We start from the raw sequence: 18,901 nt of genomic DNA, 5'->3' as shown, positions 1-18,901 counted from the left end.
CATAATAACACCTTTATAGGTAAAGGTAAGGACATAACAGAAGCACATTTTTCTTTTTATAATTTACTGGAACTATTGATATGCTTGTTGATCTATAACAGAAGCTAAAAATCTGAAAAATGTTCTTCTAAACATTATTGGAAAAGACAAATTTAAAGCGTAATAATGTAAATTAACTAGTTTATTCACACTACAAAAAGTAATTCATTCGATGGAAATTATATAGAATTTGATTGTTAATCAAAACTAGTTTATTTTATGGAAATGGACTAAAACAATGAGCCGACATTTACTTAATAACTTTGTAAAGCAACAAACAATACTAAAACACATTGTTTTCAATACTAAATCTTCTTTTTTAGTGGAATTTGAAAGATGTAACTTACCGAATTGGATGGTTTAAAATAGATTGAATAGCGAACCCGCCTTATAGAACTTCTCTGCCAAGCTCCGACAATGACTTTTGAGAATAAAGAAAGGATTGAACTTAAATTTGAGAACTTTGATAGTTTAATAAATTTATTTGAGATTATATAGGACTTAGAGAGAGAAATCAATTTGGAGAGAGAAAAAATACATTTAATTTTAGAGAGAGAAAAGATATATAATATTTAGAGAGAGAAAAAGTATATAATAATTTAAAGAGAGAAACAGAAAAATGTAACTTTTGTTTTAAATTTAACAATCTCTTATTTATCATGTGTTATTTATTTTTATTTTGAATATTAACTATGTAATATATATACACACCTGGTACACGCTAATAATCAACTCACTTTTTTTTCTCTCTTGGTCCTCAACTTTGGTAATGATATGTTTAGCCCTTAACTTTATTATTGTTTTCCTTTCTTATTTTTTATTATTTACTCTATTTTTTTCTTTTTCTAGCCTCTCACATTAATAAGGCTTTTTTTTAATTTTCATTATACCCTTAAATATAATTTTCTTTCTTTATTTTTCAACAATGGTTAATATAATTTTAATATTTACACATGGTACGCTCCAAGTTAAAATTGAAAAGGCAGATTTTTTTCTTTTATTCTTTTAGTCGACTTTCTGGTTTCAGTAGATTTTTTAAGAATAAGAAAGGATTGAATTTGGATATGAAAATATGATAGTTTAATATAATTATTTATTGTGGAAATAACATATGAAAATAGACAAAAACAAATATAGAATTTAGAGAGAGAAAATGCGAACTTAATTTTAAAGAGAAAAAGGCATATAATGTTTAAAGAGAGAAAAAATATATACGATTTAAAGAGATATATAAAAGTGTAACAGTTACCTTAAATTTAGCATTCTCATATTTATCATGTGTCCATTATTTTATTTTTTATTTTATACATCGACTTTTTTCAAGGAATAAATTAGTTAATAGTAACCAAGTTTTTTCAAAAGTTCAAGCACGGTCATTCAAAGTTTTTTTTTTTTATTACTCTAAATTCACTCAACTTCACAATGCTATATATTTTTTATAAATGTTTGTTTGTTTCTATATTAAGTAAAATACTAATGAAATATATATAAATCTCGGTTACTAATATGTGAAAATGTCTTTTTTCAACTTGAAGTAGGAGATAATAGCCAAGAGAAAAAGGATTCTCTCAAAAAAATTTAACAGCAAAGGGGCATAAATAGATACAAGACCCAACAAGAAAATCCTAGCCTAGGTCGAGAAACAAGAAACTACATCCATATAAAATTGGATTTTTAAGCCACTCAAACCAACTAGTGTCAACCTTATGGTTCCCATCCATGAACCACCAAAAAAAAAAAACAAGAAACTAACAATAGAATAAAAATGCAATCTTTGTTGTTCTGCGTTCTCCAAAAAACCAACCTAAGTCACCTATAAAATTGTCCTTCAATACAACTACAACGAGTCCACAAAATTTGAAAAATGCCCTTATCAAACAGAAGAGGGGAGAGCATATCCAACTACCTAGAAATCAATCTCCAAGTATTCACTACATTAGCACAATCAGTTAAAAATATGATCCAAAGTCTCCACATGATTAGAAAAACGAAGCCATGAAAAGATGGAATATCCAAAATGTTGTTGCTTAAATTAACTTTTGTAGGTATCACTCCACTAGGATCCGCCATGCCATAATGTTAACTCCTCTAGGAACAAATCTATACAGACCTAGACCTATCGAATAATCCCCCATAAGAAGAAGAATCGGGTCAATCAATAAACTGGAACTCATCTTAAAAATCAAGGCACCAAACCCATTAATTTGTCGCCGATTCTATACCACCTTCCAAAGTCCTACACCAGTTCCATTTCCATCCAAACAATTTATTCCCTTTGATCTCCGGCCCATGTGTTACGCTTGAGATGTAAAAGGTAAAATACATTATATACACATTGGTATACCAAAAATGACAAAAATAAATAAATAAATAAAGCATTTCTAAGCTGGTGGAGACTATGAATGTGCATGGACGGAACCAGGGGCCAAGAGGGTTCTTTGACCGCAACCACAGGAATCCATTGGCTTTTTATATATAAAATCTTAGATATTTTTTCTAGTAAAAATACGATTCCGAGGCTCTACTTCACTACAAGAAATTTCAGCTTTAGTGGCGACAAAAATCGTCGCTAAAACTAGAAAAAGTCGTCGCTAAAGCTAGAAATAGGCAATAGCGGCGACCTGTCGTCGCTAAAACTGTCGCCGCTACTGCTTCGTCGCTATTGCTTGATTTTCGTCGCTAAATCATGTCTCCGCTATTGCTGATTTCGTCGCTAAAACCTGTTAATCAATAGCGACGATGGGCGTCGCCACTAGAACGTTTTTTTTTTTTTTGGATTTTTCAGTTTTTTTTATGTTTTTTCCAGTTTTTTCATATTAAAACCTGTACATTTCTAGTTCACGAGCCACAAAAAACCAGCCAAACATAAACTACATAAGCATAAACTACACAAGCGTAAACTACATAAACGTCACAATCCGAATTCGTTTTAAGTCACTAATACGTCATAAAACTACTTAACATCTAAAATGTCATAATTTTAAATCATCTCCATGTCATCATCGCTGCCATCATCCGCTTCTTCACCATCAACATCTTCGCTTCCAAACTTTGTCGGGTAACTCGAACTCAAAAAGTTTTGAAGTTCATTACACTTTAAATAAATGCTTACATAATCCTCTTCGGCTACCGAGCTGGAAAAATTCCCATCTTTATCGGTATGGGTTTTGTGGAACACTTCGAGTCGTTGCAAACTCTGTTTAACATTAATAATTTAATTAGATATTAAATGAACACTATACGTATACACATATATATAAAGCATAACCTCTTTGAAAGAAGTACTAGCATAAGATCTTGATCCCCCTCGGTTTGCGTATCTCTGTTTCCCGCGGCATGCTGCGTTAGCTAACGACCGTTTGATATGTTCAGGCGTTAAGAAATGACGAATTGCTTTATGCCAGTTTTCTTTAGTCATATCTTCGGGGACTTTGTTCCTTGCTCCCTCTATGTCGGCATACCCTCCACCATTCAGAAATTCAACTTTAGCATAGTGTTTACGGTCGCTGAACCGCTTTTGGATCACCTGTTGTATGCCACCCTTAATCTTAGAGGCGTGGATATCCTTTTCAACCTGAGCAAGATCGAATTTTGCCTACGATTTAAATAAAAAAAGTTAGTTAAGCAAAAAAGGAATCAACATAGAACATATACAATCAACTTAAATAAACGTTAATTTACCTTTAGATGCACATCCAAGGAAGTCTTCTCAAACTGATCAACATTCTTCCAACCTGATCTATCTAATGGAATGTTACGCCACATGTATATACCCACCTCGCGGGTAAAATAGTCACATGGCTTACCAACCGGATGAAACGTACACTCTGTATCAATTGGAAGGGTTAAAGGTCGCCCCGTTCTCCTCAACTCTGCATCGAGTTTAAGTTTTTGGCCTTCCCCCTTGTCTTTTTCGGAGGAACAACTACAATTATAATTAAAAATTATTAGTCACAATATTTATAATAAATGAAGTAAAAATAGTACAAACTAATTTTAATAAGACTTACGGTCCTGTTGATGGTTACCGGGACAAAAACCGCCACCACCAGGTGGTTGATCCCCGGCTCCGTCCCCCCCCGTGTGAAACCAAGTTAATCTCTTAACACCATGATTAGTTAGATAGATAGTTAGTTAATTAGCGGTTACAAAGTATAGGGACCGAAATTGACAAGATGGAACTTCATAACCACCCTCACTTAGCGAAGAGGTGTGTCTCCACAACACATCCTTTCGGATCGACGCAAGGCAAAAGAAGGAAGGGACACGACGGTTCGGTTGGATGGCTGAGAATCGACATACCCTTTCAAGATCAATCTCAACCACACAATCCAAGAGACATACCCTTTCACGAAGAGTCACGTCTATTCATTCGTACCCGTAGAAAACTATAAATAGGGATAGTTAGATTCAATTGTATTCGTTCATTACATTCGATTTGTATACATTACATTCATTCGATTATTATAAAGTTGTTGTTATTCAAGTTATTCACGCTCGTTAGAGATCAAGATCCAAGTTCGGGCCAACAAAGTGGTATCAGAGCATCAGGCTCTAGGCGTGGGAATCGCAAGGCATCGCAGGGAATTCGCGATCAGGTTTCAATTTCGTTTTAAATTCGCAAAGTTTCATTTCAGAATTTATTTTCGGTTCTAGGAAGTCGGTTGAACCGAACGGTTAGGAATCTAGGGTTCGTTTGCTTTGATTCCGGGGTTATAGTGCGAATTAGTTTGATTTGGTTGTTTTGGTTATTACACGATTCGGGGAATCGGGGTTGTTAAGAATATATTGAAACCAAAAGAAAGTTTATTAGAAAGTGAAGATTATTCGGCAGGAAGATATGTCAGGAGCGACCGGGCAAAATCAGATAAATGGAAATTCTCTTTCCCAGTTTCAGTGTCCGATTCTGAAACCAACAAACTATACGGTTTGGGCTATTCGTATCAAGACGATTCTTGAAGCGAATGGTTTGTGGGAAACGATTGAACCGGCAGAAAATGCAACGGTAGACACGAAGAAAGATAAGTCTGCCATTGCATATTTGTTTCAAGCAATACCAGAGGACGTTGTATTGCAAGTTGCAAGTTGTAAGACTGCAAAGGAGATTTGGGAAAATCTAAGGATTAGACACGTTGGCGTAGATCGGGTACAAAAGGCGCGTATGCACACGCTAATGTCAGAATTTGAGATGTTGCAAATGAAAGATGACGACACTATTGATTCATTCACCGCAAAGATCAATAGTATCGTTACCCGAGCAACAGAAGTAGGATCAACTATGAGTCAATCGACTCTAGTACGCAAACTCCTAAATGGCGTACCGGATAGGTTTACTCAAATCGTTGCCTCTATGGAACAATACTCCGATATAGAAACCATGACGCTACAAGAAGCAATCGGAAGGTTAAAGACATATGAAGAACGTCTCAAGTTAAAGAAAGGAAATCAAGGGGAAAGCCAAGATAGGCTTATGTTTACACATCAGGATAACAACAGAGGAAGGCAATTTGGAAACCGCGGTCGTGGTAGGTTTAACCAGACGCGTGGAAATTGGCGAAACAACGGAAATAGGCAAAGTCCCAGAAACGAAGGATCTACATCAAGGCCTAGAAATGGAAATTCAAGAAACTGGAGGAAGTTTGCAAGAACCGACTTAAGTAAGATCCAATGTTTTAAGTGTCAAAAGTTTGGACACTACAGGAAGGATTGTTCTGAGAAAGACGAAGTGCAAGAGCATTCAAACCTCGTCGAGGAAGACGAAGCACCCGTATTGTTAATGACAATACAAGAAGAAAATGTTCAAGAAAGGGCTCTGCTAAACGAGGAACAGATAAAACCAGCAAGTTATGCCTCAGGAGATGAAAATCTATGGTACTTAGACAACGGGGCCAGCAACCATATGACAGGAGTGCGAAGTCACTTCAAGGAATTAGATGAAACGGTGACAGGGCAAGTACGTTTTGGTGATGGGTCACACGTAGAAATTAAAGGCAAAGGTTCAATACTACTGGAATGTATGAATCAAGAACAAAAGATTGTTTCACAAGTATACTACATTCCAAGTCTGAAGACCAATATATTGAGCCTCGGACAACTTACAGAAACTGGTTGCAAAGTGGTTATGGACGGAGACTTACTGACTATCCGAGATCGAAACAGAAAGCTACTAATGCGAGTCAAAAGATTGAAGAACAGGCTGTACAAGGTCAAACTGAAGACAGGAAAACCAATCTGCTTACTATCAAAGACGGAAGACATAGCATGGTTATGGCACGCGAGGTTAGGCCATTTACACTTCGACGCTATTAAAGAAATGACTCGTAAGAACTTGGTACATGGAGTTCCCCAAATAAGTCATGCTAGTCAAGTCTGTGACGCATGCTTATTAGGAAAGCATAGTAGGGCACCATTTCCAAATCAGGCAAAGTTCAGATCCTTAAAACCTCTGGACTTAGTCTATGGAGATTTGTGTGGTCCTATAACTCCACCAACACATGCTGGGAAGAAGTATATATTCTTACTTGTAGACGACTGTACTCGCTACATGTGGGCATATTTACTAACTTCCAAGGATCAAGCATTCGAAACATTCAAGGAGTTCAAAGAAAAGGTGGAAAAGGAAGCGCAGACCAAGTTAAAAATGCTAAGGACGGATAGAGGAGGTGAATTCACATCGGCTGAATTCAACAAGTATTGCAAAACAAATGGCATAGCAAGACAGCTTACAGCACCATACTCCCCACAGCAAAATGGAGTAGTAGAAAGAAGAAACAGGACGATGTTGTCAACTACTCGCAGTATGTTAAAGGCAATGAACATGCCACAGAATTTTTGGGGTGAAGCAGTACGACACGCGATATACGTACTAAACAGGGTTCCGACAAAAGCCCTGGTGAACAAGACACCATATGAAGCACTGAAAGGAAGGAAGCCAAATCTAGAACATTTGAAAGTCTTTGGCTGCACTGCTTACGCTAAGGTACTACCACTTCAACAAAAGAAGTTAGATGATAGAAGCGCACCTATGGTTTATCTTGGAATAGAAGAAGGATCAAAGGCGTATAGATTATATGATCCAGCAAAGAACAAGATATGTGTCAGTAGAGATGTAAAGTTCATGGAAGGTCAACCATGGAACTGGGATAGTTATATGGAAACGGTAGATTCAGGGAATCCCGAATGGACGAACTTTGTCATTCATGAAGATGACATACCACCAGAGTTAGAAGAAAATGAGCCAAGTAGTCCAGGCAGTAGCGGACCAGGCAGTAGCGGGCCACATCATGACGATTCAGGAGTAGATCAGACAGAAGAACAAGACTCCTATGTAACCCCGCCAGGATATTCATACAATCAGAACTCAGCAGGAAATTCAAGTAACATACAAAATGGAGGTCCATCCACTTCTGAAAGTACAACAGGAAATATCAGCAATACTCCAGTAAGACTAAGAAGTCTCGAAGAACTGTATGACGAAACAGAAGAAATTCAGTTAGATCCACATGAATTATTACTCGCTGAAGAAGAACCAAGGAATTACAAGGAAGCATCTAGTGACAGAAAGTGGATTGAAGCAATGAAGGCTGAGTTAGACTCGATAAACAAGAATAACACTTGGAGCTTGACGGAATTGCCAAGAGATCACAAGGCAATAGGCTTAAAGTGGGTATTCAAGACTAAGAAAGATGCAAATGGAAATATTGTCAGACACAAAGCAAGGCTAGTTGCAAAGGGATATGTTCAGCAACATGGAATAGACTTTGACGAAGTCTTTGCACCAGTAGCACGTATGGAGACAGTACGACTAATATTGGCCTTAGCAGCATATCAAGGTTGGGAGGTACATCATCTAGATGTGAAATCAGCATTCTTACACGGAGACCTCAAGGAGGAAGTTTATGTATCACAACCAGAAGGATTTATAAAGCCAGGAAATGAAGGAAAGGTTTACAGACTATCGAAAGCACTGTATGGATTAAGACAAGCACCAAGAGCTTGGAATACGAAGTTAGATCAAACCCTAAAGTCACTTAACTTCAAGAAGTGTACTTTAGAAAGCGCAATCTATACAAGAACAAGTGAAGCCTCTACACTAATAGTTGGAGTCTACGTTGATGACTTGATAGTCACTGGAACATCAAAGAAGGAGATAGACATTTTCAAGTCTCAGATGAAGAACAAGTTTGATATGAGCGATCTAGGATTGCTAGCATACTATCTGGGAATCGAAGTAATTCAAGCAGGGGGTGAGATAGGCATCAAGCAGACAGGATACATCAACAAGATACTCAAAGACGCAGATATGTTATCCTGCAATGACACAAAGACACCCATGACTCCAGGAACTCAATTAACAAAGACTGAAGAAGGAGATCTAGTAGATGCAACACACTACAGAAGCCTGATAGGATCTCTCAGGTACTTATTGCATACAAGACCAGATCTATGTTACCCAGTCAGTCTACTTAGTAGATTCATGCAAGAACCAAAGGAGCAACACCTGAAAGCAGTAAAGCAAATACTACGTTACATCAAAGGAACTAAAGAGCATGGAATCATTTACAAAAGACAAGGAGGATGTAAGATCACAGGTTATAGCGATAGTAGTTTTGGAGTTAATACAGACAAAGGAAAAGGAACAACTGGTCTGGTATTCTACTTTGGAGAATCACCTATAACCTGGTGTACACAAAAGCAACAAACAGTGGCACTATCATCATGCGAATCAGAATTCATGGCAGCCACTGCAGCAGCATGTCAAGCACTATGGCTTAAAAGACTGTTAAGTGAAATCACAGGCTGGAAGGAAGAAAAGATAACACTCAGAGTAGACAACGTTTCAGCAATAGCACTCATGAGAAATCCAGTCTTTCACGGAAGAAGCAAGCACATTGACACACGCTATCACTTCATAAGAGAATGCGTGGAAAACGAAGATATCACTGTGGAGCACATAAGTGGAGAACTACAACGGGCAGATATACTAACAAAGGCACTAGCAAGGATCAAGTTTGCTACAATGAGGGAACTGCTCGGAATTCAAGATTTAAAGCAACTCATGGATGTTCGAGATTAAGGGGGTGAATGAAACCAAGTTAATCTCTTAACACCATGATTAGTTAGATAGATAGTTAGTTAATTAGCGGTTACAAAGTATAGGGACCGAAATTGACAAGATGGAACTTCATAACCACCCTCACTTAGCGAAGAGGTGTGTCTCCACAACACATCCTTTCGGATCGACGCAAGGCAAAAGAAGGAAGGGACACGACGGTTCGGTTGGATGGCTGAGAATCGACATACCCTTTCAAGATCAATCTCAACCACACAATCCAAGAGACATACCCTTTCACGAAGAGTCACGTCTATTCATTCGTACCCGTAGAAAACTATAAATAGGGATAGTTAGATTCAATTGTATTCGTTCATTACATTCGATTTGTATACATTACATTCATTCGATTATTATAAAGTTGTTGTTATTCAAGTTATTCACGCTCGTTAGAGATCAAGATCCAAGTTCGGGCCAACACCGTGACCCATGCCCATCACATCAGCCATCAGATACACAAGCAAAACCCAAAAAGAAATCTTGTCCTGAAAAGTTACAAATATAAATAACATGCATATCTCATATACGAATAAAAATTAGAACAACTGCACATTCTTAAACCGATTTATCTTTTGATGACGTTGTCAGATTGAACAAGCCGAGGTCACTACGGAGACAAAGCAATTCACATACAAGGAGGGTAGGAACTTTAGTGTAAATCTTATCAAACATGTAAACTGAAACGAATCAACTTAGTTTTGACAGTTTAGTGTGGCGGCTGGAGGTAGGAACTTAAGTGCAAATTAGACCTTTATGTGTTATTATTTATTTTTTCTCGCTTTTTTAAATATGTGGTTATTTAAATATGTTGTTATGTATATGTATTATATATCATAATATTATTTGATAAAAAAGGGTGAGCACAATCGCTTCGTCGAAATAAACTTACCATACTCGTACTCGCTATAATAGCTATAATATCCGGTATAAAAAAATCTATTTGTAATATAGTTAGTCTAGCTCAAAATGATAAATAATAATAGTTACTCTACTTAAATAACATTAAATAACACCAACAAAAGAATTTCTTGTTTATGCAGTTGCATTGCGTATTTACTTTCTATAAAAACGAAATTTTAATCCAAAAGAAATTACAGAAATAAAAAAATAAACTTATTTGGGTATAAAGGCAGAAAGCCCAAAAGCATACTCTAGTAAATGTGAACAAAGTAGAATTAGTAGTCTGCCATTAATTAAAAGCATGACAAAAAAACCAAACAAAGTAAGAAATAAAAAAAATAAAAGAACTTCTATCAGGTATAAAATATTATGTACTATTTTTAGTAAGCACTATGTTGTCAAAGACGCAAGGCGCAGGCGAGGCGCATCGGCCTCGCCCGGAGCCTAGGCGCAAGGCGCAAAAAAAGCGTGGGCTTTTTTAAGAAAAGCGCACATAGAGAAAAAAAATATAAAATATACGTTATGCTTTGAAAATAAATAAGATTCCACATATAAAATTAAAAAAACTATTATATATGTCATTTAAGATCATGTAGCTAATAGTCGGTTTCATTTTTTTTGAGTTTTCCTGCTTATCCACTGCGCCTCAGCACCGTTTTTGCGCCTAGGCGCGCGCCTTTTTGCGCCTCAGCAGCGTTTTTTTCAAAAAAAACCCATTTTTGCGCCTAGGCTACCACCAGGCGCTATAGGTGCGCCTCGCTGCGCCCGGGCGCCTAGGCGCGCGCTTTTTGCGCTTTTGACAACATAGGTTAAGCATACAGAGATTTTATGAAAATTGTATACTTCATCATTTTCAGACCTTAAGACTGAAAGATCGATGACGAATACCGTGAGGTTGTTGAAAGAAGAGTCATTACAGGTTTGATTTTACACTATAGTCAACATTTGACATTTTAGAGTCAAACATTTGACTTTTTAGTCTCAAACTAGGAGTGTAAGCTAACACGAAATTCGTGGGTTTGGGCTCTAAATTTGTAGTTTGGTATAAAAGGTTAAACGTTATGGTTTTCTATAAGTTTAAATTCTTGCTCATTTTGTGTTTGAGCGATCAACCCGTGAACAAGACCCATTTAACACCAGTCTAGCATTTAGGTTTTTACGACTTAGTCTAATTAAATTTGAATAATTTTGCAGTTACTGGAACCCGGCCCGATGAAGAGGTAAGTCCGAATTCATATCCAAAATTTATGATATAAAATGCATTTTTCTTTGTTAGCTTTATGGTTCAGTTTATGTGGTGCAGACTATCAACAACCTTATAGAAACCGGAAACAGTGAGCAAATCTTCCAGAATGCAATGAAAGAAATGGGTCGAGGACAGGTAAGCCCAACCCAAACTGGCCCGTTAACTTTAAATTAACCCATTTGACTTCAATAACCTCCCATTACCAAGTAAATGGGTAGAAATTGCCACTCGCATATATGAGTGGATTAAGTAGTTTTCTGTAAACTTTTATTAAACTTGGTTTTCATTAAAGGTTCTAAACACATTGGAAGAAATTCAAGAAAGACATGATGCTGTTAGGGAAATCGAAAAAAAACTTCTCGACCTACATCAGGTATGTAACTTATTCAACATAGGCCGCTAGTTTGTATAAAAAATGAACTGATCTGTTGGTTTTCATTTTCTGATAATAGCATTTTTATGCTAGAAATCTATCGAGTGGACCTTTTTTCAACATGAATACCTGGTCCGTGTGACCCCTACAAATTACAATAGCCTACAAACTATGACTACAAATTACACAGCAACATGAATACCTGCTGAGGCGTGCGTGCGGTGCAGTCGCCGCTGCTGCATGTGGCGTTGTTGCTGCAGCGTGCGTGCAGTCGCCGCTGCGGCGTGTGGGCAGTCGCCGCTGCGGCGTGCGGGCAGTCGCCGCTGCGGCATGCGTGCAGTCGCCTTTTATTGGTGTTTTTGAACAATTTTAATTATGTTTATTTTGATGTTTGGTGTTGTGGCTTGCATTACTGTACTCTAGCGTCACCTTGTGAGGATGTGTGGAGGTATTGAGCAACTTGTTGCTTGATGATGGTGGTGCAAGTTTACAGAAAGCCTTGTAAATGTGGACTTTGGAAACTCTCAATAGCTCTAAATTATATATATTTACCTGCCAAATTCTATGCACACAGAGTCTAAATCTTGTATTTTAATTGATATTCGTTAAATTTAGGAATCTCTTTTTAATGATTTAACAAGTCAGAGCATTCACATCCAGCTCCCTATAAATATACATACATTCCACTAAAAAACAACTCATATATCAATATATTTCCACTAAAAACAAATACCTTTTCTCTCTCCTTTTCAATTAAATAATTTTTTATACATTTATCATTACATTTTTCTCTCTCCTTCACTCACAACCACTATCAATATATATTAAAAATTATAGTGGGTGAACAGTGTCCCCCCAAATATACAGATGAACAGTAACATTTTCTCTCTCCTCCACTCACAACCACTTTTTATACTCTTTATACTTTAAAAACCTCACACACAGATTTTGATTATTAGGATGTGAATGCTCTCAAGTATCAAATAATGCAGTTTCTATTCCATTCCTTCAAAGCTTCTATTCCACTAATTTGTCAGAATTATATGAATATCTTAAGGGCCATATGCACAGCTGAAGCTTCTATATATCACACCATACACCACTCAACTTATATTAAAGATTCATTCTGTACTACACAAAATTAAGAAATTAAAAGAGATATTGAAAAGAACTAACCAGAGGTGACCGGATTTCAGTGGAGATGGCCGGATTTCAGTGGAGATGGCCGGGTTTCAGTAGAGGTGACCGGATTTCAGTGGAGATGGCCGGATTTCAGTAAAGGTGACCGGATTTCAGCTCGAAGTGGTTGCATTTTAGTGGAGGTCACCTACAAACACTATACAAAATCAAGAAATATAACTATATAACTAAAATAAACAACAATATAAAGAACCCTAACCGTGTATGTCACCGGAGATGGTTGGATTTCAGTGGATGTTACCGGAGGTGGTAGAAATTGAATGGAGGCGGCCGGAATCTTCAGTGTTTTGAGTGAGGTGACAGAGCACAGCTTGGAACGGGGCTCACAGACACCAGAAACCCTAATTTGGAACCATATTAGGGCTCTGGAGATGGTGAGTGGAGATGTGCAGGGTAGAATGGAGGGAAAGGGAATGGATAAGGACTTTATCCCGCTTAAAACTCTTTGGTGGCGACTCAAATGAGATATTTCCCTGATCGTTGGATCAGGTCTTCATCCAACGGCCAATAAGCGATTAATGGTCCCATGACACGGATCCACCTTTAGCGGCGACATATTAGCAGTCGCCACTAATAATGTCGCCACCAAAGCTCAAAATTCTTGTAGTGTTGTAGCGGGTAGAGAAAATAGCCTTTGGATGACCCACATAAATAAGTATAGTTCTGCCACTAGAGTGTGTACAATTTTTATATTTGTTTAAGTGAACCAACAGATCCGAGTATAAACCAATAATTTGAATATGCAGTCAAACCACTACAAAAGCTGATCATGATCTGCAAACAATTACGATGAGCTGAGCAAGAGAATTTATACCGCAATTCAATTATAAGATCTAATGTGTATTTGCCAATTGCATGATATAGTCTAGAAAGTGAGTAAAACAGTCGTGTTAAATCTACAACAGTTATTGTTGATGGATATTTCTTCAAATCACCATGAGTCTTTACAACCAAAAATTACCAAGCATTTATTGCAACAAATCAAAAAAGTAATAACAAGGCAAGATAAAGAACCTGGATTCATAGTACTCATAAAACTAAGACAAATTACTTAGATTTTTGAATCATTATATAACAATACAAAACTAACTTGGGGTATCACCAACTTATTTAACCGACGTGTCCATACAAAGGCACCGTTTAAGACATAATCGGAAACAATCAGAATTTACATTTATAATGAATACTTTACCAATTGATAACCAACCTTACTTAAAAAAAAATCAAAATTCATTACAGTAACTCCGAAAAGGCGCATCTTCTTATCCCAAATCATCTTCAACAACCCCCAAATCCATTCTCAATCCCACAAACTCCATACGAAAAAATAAAAAGTAACATCAGTTACGTAAAGGTAAACTTTGTTCAATAGATTCAAGCCTTCTTCCATGTTTATCTTCTTTTTCCTTCTGCAAAAACCATTTTAAAGTGATTGATTCGTAAAAACCTTAATAAAATTGAAACACCCTAAATCCCCTAAGTGATGTTGTGGGGTGGATATTCTTCGTTAAAAATATCTTGAACATCGATTCGTTTGCGTTTTGAAAAGAAAAAACGTTGTGTAAAACGATTCGTGAGCGTCACCTCTTCGACTCTAGCGATTCGTAACCGCCGCTACTTCATCTCCGACTATTCGTAACCAACGCCCCTTCGTCTCCGGTGATTTGTATGGATTTTGTTTCGTCAAACGCCGTCGCCATCGCCGTTCTCAACGATCGGCACATCTATTCGATAAAATTTCTGTTCAGCAACCATCCAACACCGTCATCTTTTCTGACAAACTTTTTCGGTTGTTAACGGCAATTACGACTGCGACGCTGGTAGGGATTATTTAGTTATCGCATTGTTTTTCCCGAATTTCCCATACAAAGTGATATTACAAATTATAACGTATTTTTTACCATTGACCTATAGCGAGATAAACATCCCTACTTTTACAAGGCATTTTTGCATGTGAGACACAACAAGACCGACGGAGGAAGACGACAGCCGTTGCCGTTGATCTTGGTGCAAAGGTATGGTTTTCTTCACTTTTTAATTCAGTTGTTTGAATTTGGATATCATTATTTTCGATACCTACTGTTTCTTCTAAGAAAATTTGATTGATTCATGCTCTTAATTTCTTATGTGATTCTAGCGGAAATATTAGACCCGATTATTTGGGTTACGAAGTTACGATGATTTTTTCTATTTTTTTTCTTTTGTGTAAACATTTTAGATGTAATTTAACATCCTGTAAAAAAAAAGCATATAATTGAATACAGTGATATATTCCACAAAATGCAATTACATTACTTTGGGTATTAATCCATGTGTAAAAAAATCAAATGATATCCTATTGCTGGAATGCTGAACATGATTCAGAGGCATAGGTCTTCAAGTTGCATGGACTCCCTCATTTGTATTTAAAACACATGTTTGTTTACATTAAAAGTATAACCAATGTTTGCTTATAAATGTGCTGATGATTTTCCTTTTTTAAAGATTTCACTCTATTTTGGTAACTTAATACAAGGTCTAGGTCTGGATCTCATTGATAAAAAATCTACAAATTTTATGATCATTTATGTATATTTGTTTTAATTTTGCGTAGTTGGTTTACCTCCATCGGGTTCACAGCTGTGCATTGGCATTTGCAGCCGATTGATGGTCAAGGTTGAACCGCAGCCGAGATTACACGGTTGTGGAAAAGGTGATCACCAATGGTGTTGCGTGACGGAATAGCACAGTCAGAACAGAGGAGATGCTAGTGGTGTAGCTTCAATAGGCGAACAAATTAGAAGCCGATGGAGAAGTAAAAATGCGAGGTCACAAAGGCTTAGGAAGAGTTGATGATCGCGAATGTCATCGCTTTTATTTAGAGTAAATAGCAATTCAAACTTTAAACGTGAAACGACTTTGACGACTGTAATCATACAGGAATTGAAGCAACTTTTATACATGTTTCATCATTTATTTATTTTTCTTAAACAAGACATGGATTTAATCTATTTTTTCATTGGTAAAAATAATCCACAAAAAGGACTTCAAAATATACCCTGCATTCTTTTTAATCTTTGAAAATCATGTTTTTTTGTATAATAACTACAGTAAAAAAAACCTAACAAAAGACAAATGAAAATAATCAAATTCCCGCCGCAACGCGCGGGTTAGCATCAACTGGTTTAGAACAATTTTATACCAGTTTTCTTCTAGTGTTGCCCGGAATGATCTTTGATCTCTAGATCGCAAATGATAATCTAAATTGAATTTGTATATAACTTGAAATCGAAATACATGAGTGTGATACAATGGAATGGAATGAATTCTACAAATGAAATCTAAACCCTATTTATTGTTTCTAATGGGTGCGAGTGAATAGACGCGTCTCCTCGCGAATAGTCGTCTCTAGAATCTTGTGGATGAGATTCGATGTGAAGAGGTGTGTTGATTTGTAGCCACAAGTTCGAATCGTCGCATCTCCTTGTTCTTCTTGATGCCTGATCGCGAACAGACATGTCCTCAGGGACATACCTTTTCGATTTGGAGAAGTAGTTTCCAACTTCTGATTTGTCAGGTTTGGTCCCTGAATTCTATAACTACCTTCTAACTACTTTAAACTAACATATAATAAACCCTTATGGGTGTGCATGATTAGCGACTTCATTCACCCCCTAATTATGAACATCCGTAAGTTGTTGTAGATCTTGAACTCCGAGCAGTTCTCGCATTGTAGCAAACTTGACTCTTGCTAGTGCCTTCGTTAGTATGTATGCCCATTGTAGTTCTCCACTAATGTGTTCCACATTGATGTGTTCATTCTCCACGCATTCTCTTATGAAATGATAGCGTGTATCAATGTGTTTGCTTCTTCCATGAAAGACTGGATTTCTCATGAGTGCTATTGCAGAAACATTATCCACTTTAAGTGTTATCTTTTCTTCCTTCCAGCCTGTAATTTCACTTAACAATCTTTGAAGCCATAGTGCTTGGCATGTTACTGTGGTGGCTGCCATGAATTCTGAATCACATGATGATAATGCCACTGTATGTTGCTTCCGTGTGCACCAGGTTATAGGTGATTCTCCAAGGTAGAATACCAGACCAGTTGTTCCTTTTCCTTTGTCTGTATTAACACCATAATTGCTATCACTATAACCTATGATTTTACATCATCCTTGCTTCTTGTAGATGATCCCATGCTCTTTAGTTCCTTTGATATAACGTAGTACTTGCTTTACTGCTTTCAAGTGTTGCTCCTTTGGTTCTTGCATGAATCTACTAAGCAGACTAACTAGACTGACTGAGTAACATAGATCTGGCCTTGTATGCAATAAGTACCTGAGAGAACCTATCAGGCTTCTGTAATGTGTTGCATCTACTAGATCTCCTTCTTCAGTCTTTGTTAACTGTGTTCCTGGATTCATAGGAATCTTTGTGTCATTGCAGGTTAACATATCAGCGTCTTTGAGTATCTTGTTGATATAGCCTGTTTGTTTGATGGCTATCTCACCCCCTTCATGAATAACTTCTATTCCCAGATAAAATGCTAGCAATCCTAGATCGCGTATTTCAAACTTGTTTTCCATCTGAGACTTGAAAACATCTAACTCCTTCCTTGATGTTCCAGTGACTATCAAATCATCAACATAGACTACGACTATTAGTGTAAAAGTCTTACTCGTCCTTGTATAGATTGCTTGCTCTAAAGTGCACTTCTTAAAGTTAAGTGACTTTAGGGTTTGATCTAACTTCGTATTCCAAGCATGTGGTGCTTGTCTCAATCCATACAGAGCCTTTGATAGCTTGTAAACCTTTCCTTCATCTGGCTTTACAAATCCTTCTGGTTGTGAGACATAGACCTCCTCCTTGAGATCTCCGTGTAAGAATGCAGACTTCACGTCTAAGTGATGTACCTCCCACCTTGATATGCTGCTAAAGCTAACATTAGTCGACTTGTCTCTATGCGTGCTACTGGTGTAAAGACTTCATCAAAGTCTATCCTGTGTTGTGTTGCTGAACATATCCTTTTGCTACCAGCCTTGCTTTGTGTCTGACCACGTTTCCGTTTGCATCTTTCTTAGTCTTGAATACCCACTTTAAACCTATTGCCTTGTGATTTCTTGGCAACTCTGTTAATCTCCAAGTGTTGTTCTTGTTTATCGAGCCTAACTCATCCTTCATTGCTTCAATTCATTTTCATGCTTCCTTGTAATTCCTTGGTTCTTCTTCAGCAAGTAGTAATTCTTGAGGATCTACTTGAATTTCCTCTATCTCTTCGTATAGTTCTTCGAGACTTCTCAGTTTCACTGGAGTGTCACTAATACTCTTTGTTGTACTTTTAGATGTAGATGACCTCTACTTGTTAATCTGCTTGAACTTCTTGATGAGTTTTGATTGTATGAATGTGTTGGCGGGGTTACATAGGAGTCTGGTTCTTCTGTCTGATCTACTCTTGAATCTTCATGATGCGGCCCGCTACTATCAGGACTACTTGGTGCATTTTCTACTAACTCTGGTGGGTTGTCATCTTCTTGAATGACAAAGTTTGTTCATTCGGGATTCCCTGAATCTACCATTTCCATATAACTATTCCAGTTCCATGGTTAACCTTCCATGAACTTTGCATCTCTACTAACACATATCTTGTTTTTTGCTGGATCATATAATCTGTATGCCTTTGATCCTTCTTCTATTCCAAGATATACCATGGGTGCACTTCTATCATCTAACTTATTTTGTTGAAGTGGTAATACCTTAGCGTATGCTGTGTCGCCAAAAACCTTGAGGTGCTCCAAATTCGGCTTTCTTACTTTCAATACTTCATACGGGGTCTTGTTCATCAAAGCCTTTGTTGGAATCCGGTTTAATACGTATTATGTCTTATTGCTTCACCCCAAAAATCATGTGGCATGTTCATTGCCTTGAGCATACTACAAGTAGGAACATCGTCCTGTTCCTTCTTTCCACTACTCCATTTTGTTGTGGGGAATATGGCGTTGTAAGCTGTCTCGCTATGTCGTTGTCTTTGCAATACTTGTTGAATTCAGCT

The 18,901-nt window shown here is 37.2% G+C and overlaps 1 protein-coding gene across 3 annotated transcripts; it reads right to left on the bottom strand.

Moving 5' to 3' along the window:
• Positions 1–2,891: 2,891 nt before the first annotated feature.
• Positions 2,892–13,299, bottom strand: LOC110936216. 3 transcript variants are annotated; one of them, XM_022178562.2, is made up of 5 exons: positions 13,070–13,299; positions 12,847–13,006; positions 3,721–3,964; positions 3,308–3,634; positions 2,892–3,235 (listed from the first exon to the last, which is right to left on the bottom strand). In XM_022178562.2, the coding sequence occupies exons 3-5, from the start codon at positions 3,802–3,804 to the stop codon at positions 3,020–3,022; spliced, it is 627 nt and encodes a 208-aa protein (XP_022034254.1). In that variant the 5' UTR covers positions 3,805–3,964; positions 12,847–13,006; positions 13,070–13,299; the 3' UTR covers positions 2,892–3,019. The 3 variants fall into 3 exon arrangements, with proteins under 3 accessions (XP_022034254.1, XP_022034253.1, XP_022034255.1); XM_022178561.2 differs by having other exon boundaries at positions 12,847–12,997; XM_022178563.2 differs by lacking the exons at positions 12,847–13,006; positions 13,070–13,299 and adding an exon at positions 4,050–4,124.
• Between the last annotated feature and the right edge of the window lie 5,602 nt (positions 13,300–18,901).

The sequence above is a fragment of the Helianthus annuus genome, chromosome 4 (assembly GCF_002127325.2).
Source record: "Helianthus annuus cultivar XRQ/B chromosome 4, HanXRQr2.0-SUNRISE, whole genome shotgun sequence".
Classification (NCBI taxonomy): Eukaryota; Viridiplantae; Streptophyta; class Magnoliopsida; order Asterales; family Asteraceae; genus Helianthus; species Helianthus annuus.
This window is presented reverse-complemented; position numbering and strand designations above follow the sequence as displayed.